The 22,709-nt window shown below is 41.8% G+C and overlaps 1 protein-coding gene across 4 annotated transcripts in view; it reads right to left on the reverse strand.

Annotated features, from left to right (window-relative positions):
* VWA8 (von Willebrand factor A domain containing 8) overlaps positions 1-8,819 on the reverse strand; it is a 383,005-nt gene extending 374,186 nt beyond the window's left edge. For 3 of the 4 annotated variants that reach the window (XM_015098045.3, XM_060394273.1, XM_060394274.1), the window contains exon 1: positions 8,569-8,819. In XM_015098045.3, coding sequence (XP_014953531.3) covers positions 8,569-8,725 — 157 coding nt within the window. In that variant the 5' untranslated portion in view covers positions 8,726-8,819. Of the gene's footprint in view, positions 1-8,149 lie in introns of all 4 variants that reach the window. The other variant, XM_042254643.2, reaches the window with a different exon arrangement.
* Between the last annotated feature and the right edge of the window lie 13,890 nt (positions 8,820-22,709).

Consider the following 22,709-nt stretch of genomic DNA (forward strand, 5'->3'; position numbering starts at 1 on the left):
TTTGAGCCTGGTGGGCTAAAATCCATGGGGTCACAAACAGCTGGACATGACTTAGCAACTGAGCACTGAAAACAACTCTTCAAAGGAACACTGCAAAACCTCAAAGAGGACTGTTAAACTAATTAGGCTTATTTAGTATGTTGAATTACTTGAGAAACATTGTCAAGTGACTGGAGGTGAACTTTAGGTTAAAATGTATAGATGAATGTCATGAATATATTCCAAAATTTATATGGAATTCCTAAAATGCGATATACGCCCTGATACAATGTTATCAGTCATAATTCTGTGTGTGTGCTAAGTCGCTTCAGGTGTGTCCAACTGTGTGCGACTCTGTGCGCTATAGCCCGTCGGCCTCCTCTGTCCATGGGATTCTCCAGGCAAGAGTACTGGAGTGAGCTGCCATGCCCTCCTCCAGGGGATCTTCCCAACCCAGGGATCAAACCCAGGTCTCTTAAGTCTCTTGCATTGGCAGGCGGGTAACACTAGCACCACCTGGTTCTCTTAAAATGTTTCATGTCACAGAAACAGCCAAGTTTCTTGCCAACTGCACTGTACTCAGATCTCTAACCATGCCAGTCTAAGTTTCACCCTTTATAGACAGTCATTAGTTTACACTGATAGTTCAACAAAATGAGTCAAGAAGACTCATAAAAAGGACTTTTTAACAAATACAAGTTTCTGAAAGTCTTTAGATAAATATGATTTATAACTTCATGACTTTTTTGGAAACATATTGGCTTTTAATAGTTGTTTTCCAGAAAAAAAAAAAAAAACTTACCTCTTATGCTATGGCCTACAACAAATTGATGAACTATACCTTTGTAAACAAAAATATAACATTTTTCTCTCTACCTGATCCTTCCAGAATTTGGCTTCTCTGGCTAGCTTTCTGTGGACTTGATGGTTAATTGCAACCAGTTATAACTAGTTATACTAATAACGAGTCATACTAATCATTAATTTGTTCTCTGTTTCCATATTCTTCATTCTTTGTGTCTCCCTGCTACACCTTGACTTTACCAATGTTATTAGCTGTATTACTTATATCCTATCTATTTTATAAGATTCTTTTCTCTTACATTACCCAATGTGTAACCAGGCAAGAAAATTGATAATGGCTAAACATCTTGAGGTATTAGATCACATTTATAATTCTACATACTAACAATTTTCAAAATAAATAGGATAACTGTAACAGTGTAATTCTACATATGGGAAAAAGCAACAAGAGAAAACATTTTCTGGATCATAATAGACTAGTAAATCAGAGGATCCAGAGGATTTTAAATTATCAATGGGGTCTACTCCAGAAATTAGCACCTGGAGTGGTATATCAAGAACCTTTGCCTGACCTAGGAATAAGCATTCCTAGCAACGTAGGACAAAAGTTGGTTGTGAAATGTCTCTCAAACATTGGTCATATTTTGGACCGGAGAGACTGTGAACTAAAATACTGCCTGCCATATCAGTAAACAAAGAATGTTGCAGCCGTCAAGCCACACGTTACACCCACCCAAAGGTGAGCCCTGAGGGGACTCAGGATGGAAGCAAGCTCCCCACCGCTACAGCCACCCTTGAAAGTGCACTCTGAGGGGACATGAGGTGAGAAGTCACAGGGTACCAGCCCCAGCTGTCGGAAGCGTGGTTCAAAGGAGCGAGCCCTACTTTGCGCCCTTCCACACACAGGAAAGCACGACGTCCCGTAACTGCAGACACCTGGTCTTCCTTCACTAACAGCATCCTTTCAATGTTCTAACTACCTGGTCTTCACTGCAAAATCTCCTACATACGCTGGCTCCCCCGCTTGGCTCTGGAGCAGTCTCTCAAAGTCATCTTCGATGCAGTGTCCTGGCCCTGAAGTCCTCAGAAAATCCACCAAAATAAAGCTCTCAGCTTCTAGGCTGTGCTTTTTTTTTCAGACTACACATTCTAAAAATACATTTTAAAGAGTGTTGTAACAATTTTTGGTTTTAAATGTCAATATTTACAATACAATGGAGACAACATGCTCTTCAACTATTTATACTTATCAGGGAAATTTCTAGATATCCACCTAAAAATGTACATAGGGATATATATCTGTAAAACCTAAGAACTAAGTGAGAAAAACATTTGAAGACCACTGTTCAGTCTGTAAGACTATAGCATTTTGTCAGCAAAGTCTATGTTTTAATTATTTTTGTATCCCCAGTGCCAAAAATAATACCTCAAACCAAGCAGGTATTCAATAAATGAATAGATAAATGAATGATTACATTGGGTTGGACCAGAAGTTCCTTCAGGTTATTCCATAATGTCTTATGGAAAAACTCAAACGGACTTATGGCCAACCCAATAGTTTTTAGTCAAATACTGTTTTTCTTAATTAGGTTTTGTTTCAAGCCCCCTGTTTTCTACATTCTTTGAGAATAGCCCATCTTCTAACGTGCTCAGAAATCAAGTAGTTAAAAATATAATAAACTGAGCAAAAATGTAAAAAAAAAAAAATCAAGTCATTTATTTGTAAAGGATTCATATAAGTGAGGTGCTTTAAGTATTAATCTAAAAGACAATAATGATACTTACACAACAGGCAATACAGCATAAGCAAAAGACATTAACGCACGCCTCTCTTCAAATAAGCCACAAAAACATTTTGGTTAAGTGCAATTATTTGTTTAAAAAGATTCGAGTTAATAAAATACTCATAATGGAAATTGTTAGAATAACTAAGAATGAGTTAACAGAAAGTATAAATTGTTATAGAATATGCTGCTTAACATTTATTACATTTATCATTACAAACAATGCCAAAATGTAAGCACTGAGCTTTCAATGAGAACTGACTCACTGGAAAAGACCCAGATGCTGGGAAAGACTGAAGACAGGAGGAGAAGGGGATGGCAGAGGATGAGATGGCTGGATGGCACCACTGACTCGATGGACATGAGTCTGAGTGAACTCCGGGAGTTGGTGATGGGCAGGGAGGCCTGGCGTGCTGTGATTCATGGGTTAAAGAGAGTCGGACACGACTGAGCGACTGAACTGAACTGAACTGAACTGAACTGAACTTCTTCTCATACTGTGAGCTATAAGGACAGTCAAAATCTAGGCCTGTCAGTAAGGCTATCACTGCTACCACCTTAAGACAGCCTGCCAGACACAAACCAATACAGCAGAAAATCAGATTCAGCAAAGGAAGAGTAGAGAGTGGCGGAACCAAGGGAAAGGAAGGAAGAGAGCCCAAGCCCTAAAGAAATTCTGACATCCTGCATCTAGCCGAGGCTGAAGTCACTGGACTGCTCATCTATGTGAACCAATGACACGTTTTTCTGTACATATTTCTGTCACTGAAAACCTCATGACTGCTAACTAATACAACGAATTTTGTATAGTAAAGGCAGGTGGAGCAAGTGTCACTATTCCTCTTTTACAAAGAAGACACATACTCACAGAGGAATACAGGACATTTTGACCCTGAGGATATTCTGAGAACAAACATTTCAATCAAAATAATACTAATAGTCATAAATTTTCATCAAGTGATGAGCTTTAGAATAAAATTAAGCCAAAAGGACTTCTTGATCAAGTTTTATAGAGCACTTTTTTTTATTTAAAGTATTATTTTATAGTAAAAATTTGTCAATTACTCTTTTGTCCATAGAGAATTTCACCAATTATATCCTCTATACTCTGTCTTCTGTTTTCCTTTATGGCTATCAGTGTGGACTGAATATCAAAAAGATTTTGCTCTTTCTTCAATTTTTAATCAACAAATGTTGTAGTATATAGCTCTGCCAGAAGTTTATTTGATAGTTTCAATGGCACCCCACTCCAGTACTCTTGCCTGGAAAATCCCATGGACAGAGGAGCGTGGTAGGCTGTAGTCCATGGGTCGCTAAGAGTCGGGCACGACTGAGCAACTTCACTTTCACTTTTCACTTTCATGCACTGGAGAAGGAAATGGTAACCCACTCCAGTGTTCTTGCCTGGAGAATCCCAGGGACAGAGGAGCCTGGTGGGCTGCCGTCTATGGGGTCGCACAGAGTTGGACACGACTGAAGCGACTTAGCAGCAGCAGTAAGTCTTTACATTTTTTGTATGACTGATAGTTTTTATTTAATTTTTGGCCAACCCAGAAGAATTGTGGGTATTTTCTTCAGATAGTTCAAAGCTGTTCTATTGCCAAGATCTTTATCTATCTCAAAAATGCTTTTCTTAGTTACATATTTCAGGCACATCCATGGGCAGCCCTTCTTCTACAATGGGAGATCCAATGATTCTTGCCTGCCAAACTGTAGGCTACAAATCAAGTTAATTAATACACACACCTTAGGACATTCAACTCTGAAATAGACTCACAATTCAATGACCTGCAACTTTGAACTAAACCAACCAAAGAAGTTGGCTTACTTCTAGGTTTCTCAACAGACTGATTTATTGGGCCAGATGATTCTTTATTGTGAGGGAATGTCCTGTAGAATGGTAGGATGTTTAGCAGATTCAAGGGTTTCTACCCATTAGATATAAGTAGCACCCCCTTTCTCTTGGTAAGGGCAACCAAAAAATGCATTCAGACATTGCTGAATGCCCCCTGGGGAAGGGGAATTACCTCAGTTAAGAACGATGTAACTGTCATTTTTTTTTTTTTAATACAAAACTTAGACCCAAGAGGAAACCAAATTTATCAGCAGTTTCCAGGTTAGTCTCTGTGTTCCCAATAAATTGTTTTCCTAGCAATTTATTCGCTTACAACTGTCCTGGGATGTTATTGCTAAATTCTTTAATACACAAAACTCACTGTCCTCAGGTGCAAAGTAGTTAATAATTCCTCCAAAGTTCAATGCCTAGTAAATAGAGAGCTAAGACTTGTGCACACACACATATAGGTTTTCCCCTTTACACTATATTTCTGAATTGAAGCAGAAGTTCTATGTTTCCCTTCCCCAAAGTCATTAATTCTATTATAAACTAAGGATATAATCTTAAAATCACAAAGATATATACGGATGGATGTTTATTACACCATTTATAGGTTTAAAAATAGATAACCTGAATGTCTAAAAATAGGATACTGGTAAAATAAGTTATATGGATAAATATATGAACTTAATGCTTATTTAAAATAACCATATAGAGCAGTATTTATCACCATATTAATACATTCACAATAACAGCTGAGAATAAATTATAAAACATACATGATTCACTTTTTTAAAAAGAAATTTGTATTCATATACATAATAATATACATATTATTTTACAAAACCTGGGCTTCCCTGGTAGCTCAGATGGTAAAGCGTCTGCCTACAATGCAGCAGACCAGGGTTCAATCCCTGGGTGGGGAAGATCCCCTGGAGAAGGAAATGGCAAGCCACTCCAGTATTCTTGCCTGGAGAATTCCACGGACCAAGGAGCCTGGTAGGCTACAGTCCACGGGGTCGCAAGAGTCAGACACGATTGAGCGACTTCACTTCACTTTAAAAAATCTGGTAACATTAACACAAAAAAAAGACAATCATGAATCTACATGGAAACAGTCCGTTTTAGAGGACTTCTCTGTATTTTACTTACAACAAACATAGATTTCTTATACAGAATTTTTAAATACTTCTGTTAAAAAACTTATACACAAAAGTCATAAAGTAGTGAAACCCTTTAATTATAACAGTATAAAAGGACGGTGTTCAAAATGTCAAAGTGGAGTTACAGAGTTATGTTTCCATATTATCACTTGATCCATGATAGACCTGTGCCTGTTTGACATGAGAGTCCTACTGAACTAATCTGTCTCCTCCTGAGGAAACACTACAATAATCTTTATTGAAAATTCTTTGCAAGGAATTCCCTGGCAGTCCAGAGGTTAAGACTCTGCACTCTCACTGCTGAGGGCCCAAGTTCAACCACAGCTCAGGGAACTAAGTACCACAGGTACTTAGCCAGCCAAAACAACAACAAAAGAACTCTGCAGCAGCTAACCTCCTTGTTAACCTCTTTGTTCTAAAACCAAGAGACAATACAACTAATTGAAGTGTAAAGAGATATGCAGAATTTACAAATTATGGATGTTTAGACAAAGGATAAAAAGCGGTGGGTTTGGGTTTGTTTTTGTTTGTTTGTTTTTAAACAAAATGACCCTCTCTTTCCTCCGCTTCTCAGGCTTTATAAAGCTCCTATCTTAAAGGCCAACACAGCAAATTCCAGCCACTCCTGCTCCCTCTGTATGAACGGGAACATAATAAGACACTGAATGCTTATTAGGTACAACGAGTTGACAGGCACAAAAAGGAACATAAAAATAAATAAGACATACATACAGCCTAGGAGAGATAAAAATAGTATATAATTTATATCTATTGTTTATGTACCATGTTGTTCTTTTTCCAAACTACTAGGAAGCAATGTCAATTACTGGCAGAGAGAAGAGTGACCAGTCACATGGCTGAGTGCAGATGAGCACATCTTCCCAATCTAAACTGTAATTCATTACGGCACACTGCTATTTGTGGTTTACATTTGTCTATGTGTGACATCTGGTTCAAAAGGGGACACTCCAACCTTGATGGCCAGTGTTACATCCTAGGGAAGCCCAGAGCTTGCTGCCTGTTTACCTGGCTCACAGCTGTTTTTACTTGAGTCCAGATCTCTGGTGAGTCTCCAGGTACATTTATCCTCAGTCCTCGTATCTTCAACCTTAAGAATCTTTGTGGTAACAAGGCAAGTAGGGTTAACATAACTTACTCTTTGTGTCATGATGCTAAGTGACTGAGTCTAAGAAGTGAACACGTCATTAGTAATGTGTACATGAGTCTCACACTTGCAGCAAAGCTTGTACTTTGGATTTGCTCAACATAATACACATTTTGAGGTCATGTCTAAATGTTTTTATAGTCAACACGCATTATTCATGTACAAAGAACAATTATTATTTAAAGTTCACATGACTTAACCCTGCTAAGGTCCCCTGGAGGACGAAATGGGAACCCACTCCAATATTCTTGTCTGGAAAATCCCATGGACAGAGGAGCCTGCTGGGCTACAGTCCATAGGCCAAAAAGATTCAGACACGACTTAGCAATTCAGCACACACACAGGCAACAGCCTACCTAGAGAGTTCTCACAGTTCAAACCTAAAAGGAACTGTTTTCATTTCTTCTAAAGCCAAGAAAATAATAAATCTCACATAGCTGAAAATATACTAAAAATAATAAAGAAGCTAACTTTGAACATTAATATATGTCAGGGACCCTAATAACTAATTAAATCCTCACAACAACCCTATCTAATATACTTTCCTTATCCTCATTTTACAGTTAAGAAAACTGGGACACAAAATTAGGTAACCTACTCTCAAATCCCCAAATACATACATATACACACACACACACACACAGAGTGCAGAAATGGGCTCCAACCCAGGCTGATTCATTCTAAAGCCTGAGTTATAGATCTTTGACCTCTGCTAAGGCAAAGGAGAAACAAACAGCTCAAAGAACGAAGAAGAAACAAAAAAAAAATCCTAGAAACGTAATAATTGATAGAGGAGCAAAACATGAAATAAAACTCTATACAGGAAAAAGGAAAAAAGCATTTGTTCAATGAAATGAATCAAATGGATAGGACTTAATCTCCCTCATTTCCGACAAGGAAAATTATTGGTGGGTGGGGGGAGCAGCGTGCAAGAGAAACAACGAAACTAGCAATTTCATAGTGAAAATCTCCCTTATTCTTGGCAACGACGCTGAATATCTTGCCTAGAATCACTCTGCCACTCAAGTGAAGCAACAACATACATCCCTTTCCTTAACCAGCACAAAGGATCTAACTCCAGCACAAACACAGAGTCCCTAAAACCAGCCCGGGGAAGAGCCAGGAAATACTTTGCTTAGAAATCTGAGCAGGGAATTCCCTGGTGGTCCAGTGGTTAGGACTCTTGGGCTTTTCACTGCCAAGGATTAGCTGTGTGATCTGCAGGAAGTCACTTTTCTTTTCTAGGTCTCCATGACCTCAATCATATAGAGTCAAGGGTTTAAACTAAATCAAGTTGAGGTTTGGGTTCTAGAACATCGTGAACTGGGAGAAAAGAAAACTTCCAAGCAGAACTTCGACAGAAAGGCTCACGGATACGTTTAAAACAGAACGAAGGGGTTCTCTGGCGAGAACGTACACTTGTCAGCGGCCGCCAGCCCTGGCTGGAACATGGCACGGACTGACTTCCATCCAGGTCCTGGGGACTCGGAGAGCAAGGTCAGGCCCAGCTTTCCGCAGCCTCTGAGGGCAGCTGCATGAACCCCTGTGTGTACAGTAATCTAAGTCAGAATCCCGGGGTGGGATGGTGAAGGAACCACTGGGGTCAGGAAAAAGCATCATTTCAGATCATCAGGAACCTAAAGCCAGGCCCCTCGCATCACAGAAGGAGGCTCAGAGACTGCAAACGCCTGGCCCCGCGCTACCCAGCAGACAGAGGCGGAGACTAGAGCTCCCGGAGCCGCGCTCCTTCCCAAGGAAGCCGCGGGGAGTGAGGGGGCGCGGGGACGCGGAGGGCCCGCGCGCGGCGAGCGCGGCCGCGGGGCGCCCCGGGGTTACCTGAGCCGGCCCCCGCCCCTGCGTGCAGAAGCCTGGCCTCCGAGCGCGGCGCGGCGCCTCCGGGCTGGCGCCGCACCACCTGCCGCAGGAGCAGCCGCACGCGCCGCGCGGCCGGAGGGCCGCCAGGCGGCCCGAGGAGCAGGAGCCGCGACTGCATGGGGGCCGTGGCCGAGCGCAGGGACAGGGGGTCCGCGGCGAGCGGCGCTGCGGGACGGGCGGCGTGAGGCGGCGCGACGAGGGGGACAGGAAGCGGCGGCGCGCGGAGTCCGCCGGAAATTCCTTCCCCCGGCGCGCCCGGCTCGGCCGGCCGGGGCGGCCCTGGGCCCGCTGGGGTGCTGGTCCCCGCCGCCTGGAGCCGTGCCCGGGGCCGGCGGGGAGGAGCGCGTGCCGGCGGTGACCCCGGGGCGCGCCTCGCCCTCACCTGCGGCGCGTCCCCGGACTCCCCGACAGGCCTCCGGCGGCTCCATACGGTCCCGTCAGTGCTAGCGACTTCAGGAGATGCTGAAGGGTGTGAGGAGCCTTTGATGGTGTCACTCTTTCTTGGTGAATGGCCCGGTCTTCGTGTATTTCGTTTTCCCTGTGACCCCATGGACTGCAGCACGCCAGGCCTCCCTGACCTTCACCGTCTCCAGGGGCTTGCTCAGACTCACGTCCATTCAGTCAGTCGGTGATGCCGTACAACCATCTCATTCTCTGCCGTCCCCTCTCCTCCTGCCCTCAGTCTTTCCCAGCATCAGGGTCTTTTCTCCTGAGCCGGTTCTTTGCATCATTTGGCCAAAGTATTGGAGCTTCAGCTTCAGCGTCAGTCCTTCCAGTGAATATTCAGGGTTGCTTTCGTTTAGGATTGACTGGTCGGATCTCCTTGCAGTCCAAGGGACCCTCAAGAGTCTTCAACACCACCTTCAAAAGCATCAATTCTTCAGCCTTCTTTATGGTCCAACTGTCACATCCATACATAACTACTGGCAAAACCATAGCTCTCCAGTACACTGCTTCAAACCCTTTCCAGAATTGCATAGGTCTTCTGGAGATTGTGGGTACACCTATCTGGATTTGTTGTAACCACACGTGTATTCAATCAATACCTGAAAGCCTAACCCTCCCCCCTCCTCCGCCCCTCCCCCCTACCCCGCCCCCGCCCCCCCCCTCATGTTTTATTAGTTAGTGTTAGTCTCTCAGTCCTGCCCGACTCTTAGCAACCCCATGGACTGCAGTCCACCAGGCTCCTCTCTCCATGGGGTTTTCCAGGCAAGGATGCTGGAGTGGGCATGTTTTATTACCACACCTTAATAAATTCTAAACAGAAAACTCACATCTTGGCGATACACTGGCCAAAATGTCAGTAAGGACCCAAGTCAAACACTTTTTGGGTTGTTCTCCCGTGCAAGAGTTCAGTTCAGTTGCTCAGTAGTGTCCAACTCTTTGCAACCCCACGGACTGCAGCACACCAGGCCTCCCTGTCCATCACCAACTCCCAGAGTTCACTCAGACTCCTGTTCATTGAGTCGATGATGCCATCCAGCCATCTCATCCTCTGTCATTCCCTTCTCCTCTCACCTTCAATCTTTCCCAGCATCAGGATCTTTTCAAATGAGTCAGCTCTTGGCATCAAGTGGCCAAAGTATTGGAGTTTCAGCTTCAACATCAGTCCTTCCAATGAACATTCAGGACTGATTTCCTTTAGGATGGACTGGTGCAAGAGTTACATGAGCATAATCTATGTGTTTAGTAAGAGAAGAAAGTATGACACTGGCTAAAGCTGCCTCTCTGTCATGCGTGCCAAAAGGGGAAGTGGTACTACCACCAAACAAAGGCTAATATAACTATAGCACATCTCCAAAATATCAGGAGTGCATTGAGCAAGACAAAACGTTTACATTGTCACAGCAGGCAAAGAGAATGCAGAAGACTTCACTTTGAGCTAAAGGCCTTGCTAACTCGAGAGCTGTTACCATCTTTAAATTATACTGAACACCTACCATATGTGTGACACTGTGATGGGTGCTGAGAAGAAAGTGGGTAGGAGACTTCACAAGAAAACAGCTGAGGGAACTTCCCTAGGGGTCCAGTGGCTAAAAGTCTGAGCTCCCAATGCAGGGGGCCTGAGTTTGGTCCCTGGTCAGCGAACTGGATTCTACTTGCCACAACTAAGAGTTTGCATGCCCCAACTAAAGATTCCCCATGCCACAGTGAAGAGCAAAGATCCTGCATGCTACAGCTAAGACCAGGTTCAGCCAAATAAATATTTTTTAATGAAAAAGGAAAAAAAGTTGAACTGGGTGAGACTGTGTACCTTGCTGAGGACTGGACTTAACATGTTCAGGCTGAAACAGGCTTCTAATGTAGTTGAGGAGATAGTGAAAATAAAGTAACTAAGTTTGCATAGTGCATTACAACGTGGTTACACACGTATGTTCTCATACCAACTTCATACCAACAATCACCCTTCAGACTGCTAGGGGAGAAGAGAGGTAGACTATAACAATTTATGAAATACTTCTCCCACTTTGAGTGCATCCTATATGTCAGACATTGTGCTAAATATTTTAATGCATTAACTTATTTCATACAGCAACACTTTATTATTATTATTATTATCCCCCATTTTACAGATGAAGAAACTGAGGTGGAAAAGTTAAGTACCTTGGTTGGGGCATTTCTGTTTAACTTTGCTGGAATCCAAAACATGCTTCAAACCATTGGAAGAATAATCTAAGGTAATTTAGCAATTTGATTGGTATAAGCAGAAGGAGTTCTTAGAGTTATCACACTGGGGAAATCAATACAGGTTACAGTGTTCATTCATTCAGCAACATTTACTGAGCAACTATTGCATAAATAGTATTCTGCCAGGTTCTGTGTAGCAATGGGCTTGCATCAAATATAGAAGATAAATATGCAAATAAAGAATTACAACACAACGTTTAGGATATTTAGACTCAAAGTACTCTAGGGCAGAGTGCTTCCCCTGGCAGAGGTCAGGGTGATTTCAGAGAAGATACTGTTGGAAGTGCTTCTAAAAGGATATGCAAGAATCTTTCCAGCTGAGAAAAGGGCAGGTGATGAGGTCATATCTGGCAGAAGGAAGAACAGGTACAAAGGTACAGAAAGCTGAAAATAACGCAGCCTGACTGAGAATCAGAAAGTGAGTCACTGTGTCTAGGGATCAAGTGCATAAAGTAGTTTGTAGATATGAGACCAGAAGGAGAAACTGGGGCTATGTTGTATGCAAGGGGAAAGAGTCAGCACACTAACCTCTGAGAAACTGAAAAATGGTAAAGACTTTTGGAGTGACAGATGTGCAATCTGAGAAGGAGATAACTGAGCCGGAGAAAAGGGAGCATAAGAGCAAGACAGGCGGGTCATGGTGGAGAGGTCTGACAAAATGTGGTCCACTGGAGAAGGGAATGGCAAGCCACTTCAGTATCCTTGCCTTGAGAACCCCATGAACAGTATGAAAAGGCAAAATGATAGGATACCAAAAGAGGAACTCCCCAGGTCATTAGGTGCCCAATATGCTACTGGAGATCAGTGGAGAAATAACTCCAGAAGGAATGAAGGGATGGAGCCAAAGCAAAAGCAATACCCAGTTGTGGATGTGACTGGTGATAGAAGCAAGATCCGATGCTATAAAGAGCAATATTGCATAGGAACCTGGAATGTCAGGTCCATGAATCAAGGCAAATTAGAAGTGGTCAAACAAGAGATGGCAAGGGTGAACGTCGACATTCTAAGAATGAGTGAACTAAAATGGACTGGAATGGGTGAATTTAACTCAGATGACCATTATATCTCGTACTGCGGGCAGGAATCCCTCAGAAGAAATGGAGTAGCCATCCTGGTCAACAAAAGAGTCTGAAATGCAGTACTTGGATGCAATCTCAAAAACAACAGAATGATCTCTGTTCGTCTCCAAGGCAAACCATTCAATATCACAGTTATCCAAGTCTATACCGCAACCAGTAATGCTGAAGAAACTGAAGTTGAATGGTTTTATGAAGACCTACAAGACCTTTTAGAACTAACACCCAAAAAAGATGTCCTTTTCATTATAGGGGACTGGAATGCAAAAGTAGGAAGTCAAGAAACACCTGGAGAAACAGGAAAATTTGGCCTTGGAATGCAGAATGAAGCAGGGCAAAAACTAATAAGAGTTTTGCCAAGAAAATGCACTGGTCATAGCAAACACCCTCTTCCAACGACACAAGAGAAGGCTCTACACATGGACATTACCAGATGGTCAACACCGAAATCAGATTGATTATATTCTTTGCAGCCAAAGATGGAGAAGCTCTATACAGTCAACAAAAACAAGACCAGGAGCTGACTGTGGCTCAGATCATGAACTCCTTATTACCAAATTCAGGCTCAAATTGAAGAAAGTAGGGAAAACCGCTAGACCATTCAGGTATGACCTAAATCAAATCCCTTATGATTATACAGTGGAAGTGAGAAAGATTTAAGGGCCTAGATCTGATAGATAAAGTGCCTGATAAACTATGGTATGAGGTTCGTGACTTGTACAGGAGACAGGGATCAAGACCATCCCCATGGAAAAGAAATGCAAAAAAGCAAAATGGCTGACTGGGGAGGCCTTACAAATAGCTGTGAAAAGAAGAGAGGCGAAAAGCAAAGGAGAAATGGAAAGATATAAGCATCTGAATGCAGAGTTCCAAAGAATAGCAAGAAGAGATAAGAAAGCCTTCTTCAGCAATCAATGCAAAGAAATAGAGGAAAAGAACAGAATGGGAAAGACTAGAGATCTCTTCAAGAAAATTACAGATACCAAGGGAACATTTCATGCAAAGATGGGCTTGATAAAGGACAAAAATGGTATGGACCTAACAGAAGCAGAAGATATTAAGAAGAGGTGGCAAGAATACACAGAAGAACTGTACAAAAAAGATCTTCATGACCCAGATAATCATGATGATGTGATCACTAATCTAGAGCCAGACATCTTGGAATGTGAAGTCAAGTGGGCCTTAGAAAGCATCACTACGAACAAAACTAGTGGAGGTGATGGAATTCCAGTGGAGCTATTTCAAATCCTGAAAGATGATGCTGTGAAACTGCTGCACTCAATATGCCAGTGAATTTGGAAAACTCAGCAGTGGCCACAGGACAGGAAAAGGTCAGTTTTCATTCCAATTCCAAAGAAACGCAATGCCAAAGAATGCTCAAACTACTGCACGATTGCACTCATCTCACATGCTAGTAAAGTAATGCTCAAAATTCTCCAAGCCAGGCTTCAGCAATACATGAACCATGAACTCCCTGATGTTCAAGCTGGTTTTAGAAAAGGCAGAGGAACCAGAGATCCAATTGCCAACATCCTCTGGATCATGGAAAAAGCAAGAGAGTTCCAGAAAACCATCTATTTCTGCTTTCTTGACTGTGTCAAAGCCTTTGACTGTGTGGATCACAATAAACTGTGGAAAATTCTGAAAGAGATGGGAATATCAGACCATCTAACCTGCCTCTTGAGAAATCTGTATGCAGGTCAGGAAGCAACAGTTAGAACTGGACATGGAACAACAGACTGGTTCCAAATAGGAAAAGGAGTCCGTCAAGGCTGTATATTGTCACCCTGCTTATTTAACTTCTATGCAGAGTACATCATGAGAAACACTGGACTGGAAGAAACACAAGCTGGAATCAAGATTGCCAGGAGAAATATCAATAACCTCAGAGATGCAGATGACACCACCCTTATGGCAGAAAGTGAAGAAAGAACTAAAAAGCCTCTTGATGAAAGTGAAAGAGGAGAGTGAAAAAGTTGGCTTAAAACTCAACATTCAGAAAACGAAGATCATGGCATCCAGTCCCATCACTTCATGGGAAATAGATGGGGAAACAGTGGAAACAGTGTCAGACTATTTTTTTGGGGGGCTCCAAAATCACTGCAGATGGTGACTGCAGCCATGAAATGAAAAGACGCTTACTCCTTGGAAGAAAAGTTATCACCAACCTAAATAGTATATTCAAAAGCAGAGACATTACTTTGCCGACTAAGGTCCGCCTAGTCAAGGCTATGGTTTTTCCTGTGGTCATGTATGGATGTGAGAGTTGGACTGTGAAGAAAGCTGAGCGCCAAAGAATTAATGCTTTTGAACTGTGGTGTTGGAGAAGACTCTTGAGAGTCCCTCGTACTGCAAGCAGATCCAACCAGTCCATTCCGAAGGAGATCAACCCTGGGATTTCTTTGGAAGGAATGATGCTAAAGCTGAAGCTCCAGTACTTTGGCCACCTCATGCGAAGAGTTGACTCATTGGAAAAGACTCTGATGCTGGGGAGGGATTGGGGGCAGGAGGAGAAGGGGACGACAGAGGATGAGATGGCTGGATGGCATCACAGACTCGATGGACTTGGGTCTGGGTGAACTCCGGAAGATGGTGATGGACGGGGAGGCCAGGCGTGCTGGGATTCATGGGGTCGCAAAGAGTCGGACACGACTGAACAACTGAACTGAACTGAACTGAGCTTCATTTTGAAGGTTAGTTTAGATTTGGGTAAACAAAGGAGGGGGGTAAACAGCATGAGTAGAAGGTTAGAGTCCTGACCAGCGTGATTAATTGATGCAGACAATGAGACCAGACAGGTGAGAGATTCATGTGTGATTTTGAAGAGTGGGAAGGTATTGTCAGAGAGAAACACTGTAGAGTGAAGAACCCTGAAGGGCTAGATAATCTTAAATGAAGAAGTTGGACTTCACCTTATAGGCAAATTGGGTCAACACTCAATGACCCAACTGATCATATTTGATCATATTTTAAGCAGTGACATGGACTGTGAATTGAGTAAGACAAGAAGCATCAAGTTCCAGCTATGTAGCAGTAGAACAACAATATCTCTGCTTGAAGCTGAATGGGAGAGAGGAGACCTTGGGAATGTTCAATAGGTAAGAGATGAACCAGAGCTGTTTCATTTTAAGAGACATCCATCATAACCTCTAGGTAACTTCTCTCTCAAATTCTCTCCAAAATAACTGGTATTCTTGATAAAAACACACTGCCAACATCTGATATTTCCTGTTAAACATGTTCCAGAGTCTGAGAGGAATATTTCCTGCCTGCCACATTACTGTAATTGGGCGGAAAGTGCAAATTAATAATCCATCCATGCTGTGTCCAATTAGAAAAAGGTCACTTTATCCCTTCTTACTGCCTACCTGACTGAGAAATCAAGGGACCAGACCAACATCTGGTCCAGAAATCAGGGCTTCCCAGACATTGGTGTGCCCCTCGATCAGGTGGACAATTTGTTCAAATGTCCACTCTCAGGCTTCACTCCCCACCCCTACCCTGAGGCTCTGACCTAGCAGATCTGCTGGGGTTCAAGAAGATGCATATTCAGTCATAACTGTAGGAGATCACCTACATGCCGCGTATTTCAGCTATAAAGCTGGACAGCAGTTCTTTCTTTTGCTACCAAGGCTGTCCCACCTCTTTATCCTCATCAACACTTTGTAGAACAATTTGTAAGCGCTCTCCCTTCATCTGCAAGCAACTAGAATAAAAACTAAAATAAATAGAATAAAAGCTGAGCAGCGAATTAGAGAAAAGAAAGAAAAAGAGAACAGAGCCTGGCCCTTTTACATCATAAAATGTGTTTAGACTGGGACATTGGCGGGAAAAGAGAGGCGGGGGAAGCGATGATTAAAATAAGAAAGATACACTAGCAGAAACTCGCCCAGCACAGGGAATTCCCTGGTGCTCCAATGGTTAGGACTCAGTGGTTTCACTGCCAGGGCCCAGGTCGGGATCCCCAAACCAAGTGTGACAAAAACAACACAAAAACAAGAACTGTGACTCTAGATGCTCATAGGTGCACATAGTCAACAACTCATCGTTGGGGTCAGCTCTGACTTGTAGAGGTGACTTTATAAGGACTGGGAAAATTTTTATGGATGTAATGTCTATTACGGTTTGCGATAGTATTTCTCTCTAGTTCTCAGTGATTTAAATGTGACCAAGCCTTCTGTACTTTGTCACAAAAAGCGGGTTTTCCAGGTGACTATTTTGGTGAGTGTCAAAATAAGAATTATGGTGTATTACTGTCGATTCACTTTGAATTAAAATATATATATTGCAAATAAAAAATAAAAAAAAATTAAAATGGTGACTTCTACTTGAAACTCAGATGGGTTTAAGGCATGATACAATATTTTCTTCCAGCCCAGCATTTCTCATGATGTACTCTGCATAGACATTAAATAAGCAAGGTGACAATATATAGTCTTGACGTACTCCTTTTCCCATTTGGAACCAGTCTGTTGTTCCATGTCCAGTTCTAACTGTTGCTTCCTGACCTGCATATAGGTTTCTCAAGAGGCAGGTCAGGTGGTCTGTATTCCCATCTCTTTCAGAATTTTCCACAGTTTATTGTGATCCACACAGTCAAAGGCTTTGACACAGTCAAGAAAGCAGAAATAGATGGTTTTTTGGAACTCTCTTGCTTTTTCCATGATCCAGAGGATGTTGGCAATTGGATCTCTGGTTCCTCTGCCTTTTCTAAAACCAGCTTGAACATCAGGAAGTTCATGGTTCAAGTATTGCTGAAGCCTGGCTTGGAGAATTTTGAGCATTACTTTACTAGCATGTGAGATGAGTGCAAGTGTGCGGTAGTCTGAGCATTCTTTAGCATTGCCTTTCTTTGTTATAAAGAAAAAATTTAAGCCAATAATTTAAAAGTGAACTCAATGAAGGTATAGGATATTTGAGCAGCACAATTAAAAACCTTTATGAATATACAAAAAAATAAAAAAGCATCAGTTGGAGAATGCATGTTATTCACAAGAACAAGTGCAACATCAGAAACGGGGTTTATTAAAAGCCACAAAGAGATGGGAGGAAGGCTCAAGAGGGAGAGGATATATGTATACTTATGACTGATTCACATTATTGTGCAGCAGAAACAAACACAGCATTGTTAAGCAATTATCCTCCAATTAATTTTGTTTAAAGCCACAAAGCTAGTGTCAACAAAAATCAAAATATAGAGGATGTTATTTTCATATTAATGCAATCAAGTAAGAAATCGATTTTAAGACAATTAAAATGACAGATATCCTTCTATATACTCATGAGTCAAAGAAAAAACACAAAATTAGAAATCACTTGGAACTGAACCTTAATGAGAATGCTTGCTAATAAACGGTGCGAAGTGGACCTAAAGCCAAACTGTGCATAGAGTCTAAAACGCAGTAGGCTAGGGACTTTCCTGGTGAGCCAGTGGTTAACACTCTGCCTTCCAGTGCAGAGGGCACTGGTTTGATACTTGGTCTGAGAAGATCCTTCATGCCACAGGGCAACTAAGCCCATGCAACACAGAGAAGCCACAGCAGTGAGAAGCCCATGTACCACAATGAAGAGTAGCCCTCAAACATCAAGAAAGCACAGCAACAAAGACCGAGTGTAGCTGTAAATAAATGAAATGCCTTTTAAAAAATTAATAGGCCAATTTGTCAACTTGTTTATTTTATTATTTATTTTTTAATTTATTTTTATTTTACTCTACAATACTGTATTGGTTTTGCCATACATTGACATGAATCTGCCATGGGTGTACATAAGTTCCCAATCCTGAACCCCCCTCCCACCTCTCTCCCCATATCATCTCTCTGGGTCATCCCAGTGCACCAGCCCCAAGCATCCTGTATCCTGTATCAACTTAAATTTTAAAAAAATAATAGATTAAATCCAAAGGAGGTTGAAAAAAGGAATAATAAAGACATAAACATAAACTTATGAAGTGAAAAACAAAGAAGAATATGACAAAAAGTTGGTCATGTGTAAACACTAATTTTTATGGCAGGAATAAAGTGAAGTCAATGGAAAGTTTAGCAGATAAAGTTAGATTAAATTTTCCAGAAAAAGGAACAAAAAGACTAGGAAATATTTCAAAGTTATAGAATTAGTCCTGGAGGTCCACGTTCCAGAGTTCAGGAATTCCTGAAGGTGAAAACAGAATTAATGGAGAAGGAAATAATTCAATCATCAAAATTCAAGAACATGTCCCAGAAATGAAGGAAACGTGTCCAGATTAAAAAGACCCAGACCAAAGTAGCTGGTTGTGAAATATCATTAAATTGGGGACAAAAAAAACCAAGGCTTCCATAAAGAAAATCAGACATTACATACAGAAAAAGAATCAGAATAATATTAGACTTCCAAATTCATAGCTGAAAGAGAGGAAGGCAATATAACCCAACGTGCCTTCTTAACAGGACGTAATAAGATGCTAACAAGATAATTTTTTATTTTACTTTTGCACTGTTAAACAGTATTTACATTTATTGACTATTGAATGCATAAATGATATTTATTGAATACTGAATGCATAGATAGTGCTTTTGCTGTGTATTTTTTATTTATGAGTACATTATAGCAAAAAGTATATTTGCTATAGAGTACATTGCCCCCAGGGAGAAATTTGCCCTTGCTATAGCAGCAATGGAAGCCAGAAGACAATGAAGCTGTGCTTCCAAAATTCTGAAAGAGAATTTTTCCCAAGAATTATATACCCAGCCAAACTATCCATTTAGAGTGGAGACAGAAGAGACATTTTCAGACATGCAAAATCTCAAAAATGACTTATTTCCTAGGCACCTTTTCCCTAGAGAAGAGGGAGTAAGGCAAGAAGGGAAGAGATCTTGGGGAAAGGAGATGGTGACACACAGTAGGAAAAGAGGGTTGCTGAATGACAGTGAAGCAAACCCAAAGGAGGGAGCTGTGCAACACATCAAAGGCTACACTCTCGTAAGATGAGGTCAGGATTCAAACGGACTTCTTCAAGAAGATCAGAGTCACTAGACATTCTTACGAAAATGGAAAACAATACTAGTGGGCTCGAATGCAGTGAGTTAATGATGAACACACGAAAAGCTAAAAGAACAAAATATTAATTTCAAGGAAAGTAGAATATGCTAGAAAGGTATAGTATAGCATGTGGCTCAACTGTTAACTGACACTTCCATAGTCATACTGATGTAAACACTGAATATTAAGCTAGCCAGAATTATGACATGACCGCATTAGCATGATATTCTGAAGAAAAAAAAAGGTAGCAATACAAGCATACAGTTAGAGATATTAAGATAAATATGAAGAATCACCTAAAATATTTGAAAACAGTCCTGAGAAATGGGAAGGTGGGCTTGGGGGATTGCTGGTTTCTCATAATAATCTTAAAAATTTAAATTTGGGGAAAATAAAAGAATCGTTTACTTCCATTCATTTGCACAAGAGTCTTAGCTTCCATGATCCCTTGCCTATTCAGGGTATCATAAAGAAAAGAAGGAAGGGAGGGAGGGAAGGAGGGATAAAAGCAAAGGAAAGGAAATCATTGGCTATTTAGAACCCTAAAACCAACATCTCGTTGCTATTTTGATTTGTATTCTTTTGATGACGAGTAAGGATGAACATTTATTCATAACTTTTAAGTAGTAGCAGTAGTGCTCAGTTTGGAGAAGGAAATGGCAACCCACTCCGGTGTTCTTGCCTGGAGAATCCCAGGGACAGAGGAGCCTGGTGGGCTGCTGTCTATGGGGTCGCACAGAGTCAGACACGACTGAAGCGACTTAGCAGCAGCAGCAGTGCTCAGTTGCTAAGTTGTGCCAGACTCTTTCTGACCCCACGGAGTGTAGCCCACCAGGCTCCTCTGATCAAGGGATTTTCTAGGCAAGAATACTGGAGTGAGTCGCCAGTTCCTCCTCCAGGGGATCTTCCCAACCCAGAGATCAAACACGCGTCTCTTACCTCTCCTACATTGGCAGGCAGATTCATTACCATGAGCGCCACCCGGGAAGCCCTCATAACTTTTAAAGTCCACTGTATTTCTGTTACAAGAGTAGAATTATCTAATTCTCCTTCATATATTTTTTTGAAATACTGTTCTAATTTTAAGAATTTTAACATCAAGAATATTAACGCTTTTTCAGTAGGTTGTCAACACACTTGCTTTTTCTCTCCTGTACACTTCTGCAGTTCAAATCCTCAAACACTTGTGAACAAATAAGTTGAACCAAGGAAGAAATACGAAATAGGAAGACTTGGTTTTGGAACTCAGTGAATCTAGTCTCCAGTCACACTTCATCACTCCTAGTCGTGTGTCGCTGGGCAAATTACTCAGCCTTTCAGGCCCTCAATAACCTTGTTTTAAATGGAAATAATAGTGCTCAACAAGGTGCTATAAGGACTGAATAATAACGTATAAACTGTCTAGCAGATCACGCTATAGGTTTTCAGGAAATGTTAACAACCTGAGTAACCAATCTTCAGAAATTAGGCAACTTGATAATGTAAGGGATTTTAAATGGATATTAAGTATAAATTCAATGTTTGGAAGAGTCTAGAAGTCTTGATTACTAAGTGTGTGCATGCATGCTCAATTATTTCAGTCATGGCCAACTCTTTGCGACCCCATGGACCATAGCCCGCTAGGCTCCTCTGTCCATAGGATTCTCCAGGCAAGAATACTGGAGTGGATTGCCATGCCCTCTTCCAGCGGATCTCATGACCCAGGGATCGAACCTGCATCTCCTGCATTGCAAGCAGATTCTTTACCACTGAGCCAGCTTTGGTCATATTTGAAAACTTATTAAAGGGCACAACATGCTTTTATCCCTTTTCCTCCAAAGCAGCAATATCTAAATTTCTTTCTAAATTAGAGAAACTCTGTCAGAGTTCCCTTTCCACTTTCTCTAAGGGAAGAAAGCCCTTTTCCATTCAGTACCTGCATCTCGCTGACCTGGTGAGACTGTCAATAACCTAATCCCACCTCACCAGGCATTAGGGTTGGGTGTCTGACTCAGACTCACAGAGCTTGATTTGGCTGCAGAGAACTTTATCAGAGTTGGCTATGGATGCAGGGACTCTTCCTTACTGACACGGCAGGTGCTCACAGCCATGCACAGTCAGCTACTCTTAGAGCCATCTTTGCTGTAATTCACGGAGAACTTGCCTGAACCAGAGAAAAGCAAAACAAATGATAAGACAAAAGAAACAAAGCGTCGTGGCAATATTCTTTGAACTCTACACCAGCCACGTTTGAACCATCCCTTTGAGTATCTGTGAGTAAATAAATATTTGCTTAATGAAGTTTGTCTTAGCTTTCTATCACTCATAATTTCAAAAGTTCTGACTGATGCCATCTCTTATCCCTGGAGTCTTGCCAGAGATGCTTTACTGAGAGATATGGTGTCCTTGGTGTTCACCAAAGGTTCATCTAGTCAAGGCTATGGTTTTTCCAGTAGTCATGTATGGATGTGAGAGTTGGACTATAAAGAAAGCTGAGTGCTGAAGCATTGATGCTTTTGAATCATGGTGTTGGAGAAGACTCTTGAGAGTCCCTTGGACTACAAGGAGATCCAACCAGTCTAACTTAAAGGAAATCAGTCCTGAATGTTCATTGGAAGGACTGATGTTGAAGCTGAAACGCCAATACTTTGGCCATCTGATGCAAAGAGCTGGCTCATTTGAAAAGACCCTGATGCTGGGAAAGATTGAAGGCAGGAGGAGAAGGGGACAACAGAGGATGAGATGGCTGGATGGCATCACCGACTCAATGGACATGAATTGAATAAATTCTTGGAGTTGGTGATGGACAAGGAGGCCTGGCGTGCTGCAGTCCATGGGGTCGCAAAGAGTCAGACACGACTGAGTGACTGAACTGAACTGATAGTTCCTCCAGACATGAAAATGTGGTGGGTTGTAGATTATAAACTAAGCTCCTAACTTACTAGCAAAAGAGAAAGAAATCTTGGTGGAAGCAAGATGGCCACAAATGGTATTTCCCTTGGCCCTCAAATTTGCTAAATTGAGGAACATCCTTCCAGCATGATGTCCATTTGATGTCAGGTTCGTCGAGTGTGGAAAGCTCAACCCTTGCAGCAGCAGGATTTCCATCACACTGAAGACCTGTTCAGGAAAAACTTAATCAACCTCTCCACTTACAAGTAAAGAAGTATTGATGTCAGGCTCTTTGGGGCCTTGACTTCACTCTTGCATCATCACAGGCCAGCAAGGGAAAGCAGAGTGAGCCCAGGTGTCCCTGCTCTACACTTTCCAGGATTCTAGAAACCCATTCTGCCAGACACTATTTGATCTAACACCTATTACATCAGTTGTCCTAATACTGAG

This window comes from Ovis aries, chromosome 10 (genome assembly GCF_016772045.2).
Source record: "Ovis aries strain OAR_USU_Benz2616 breed Rambouillet chromosome 10, ARS-UI_Ramb_v3.0, whole genome shotgun sequence".
Lineage (NCBI taxonomy): Eukaryota > Metazoa > Chordata > Mammalia > Artiodactyla > Bovidae > Ovis > Ovis aries.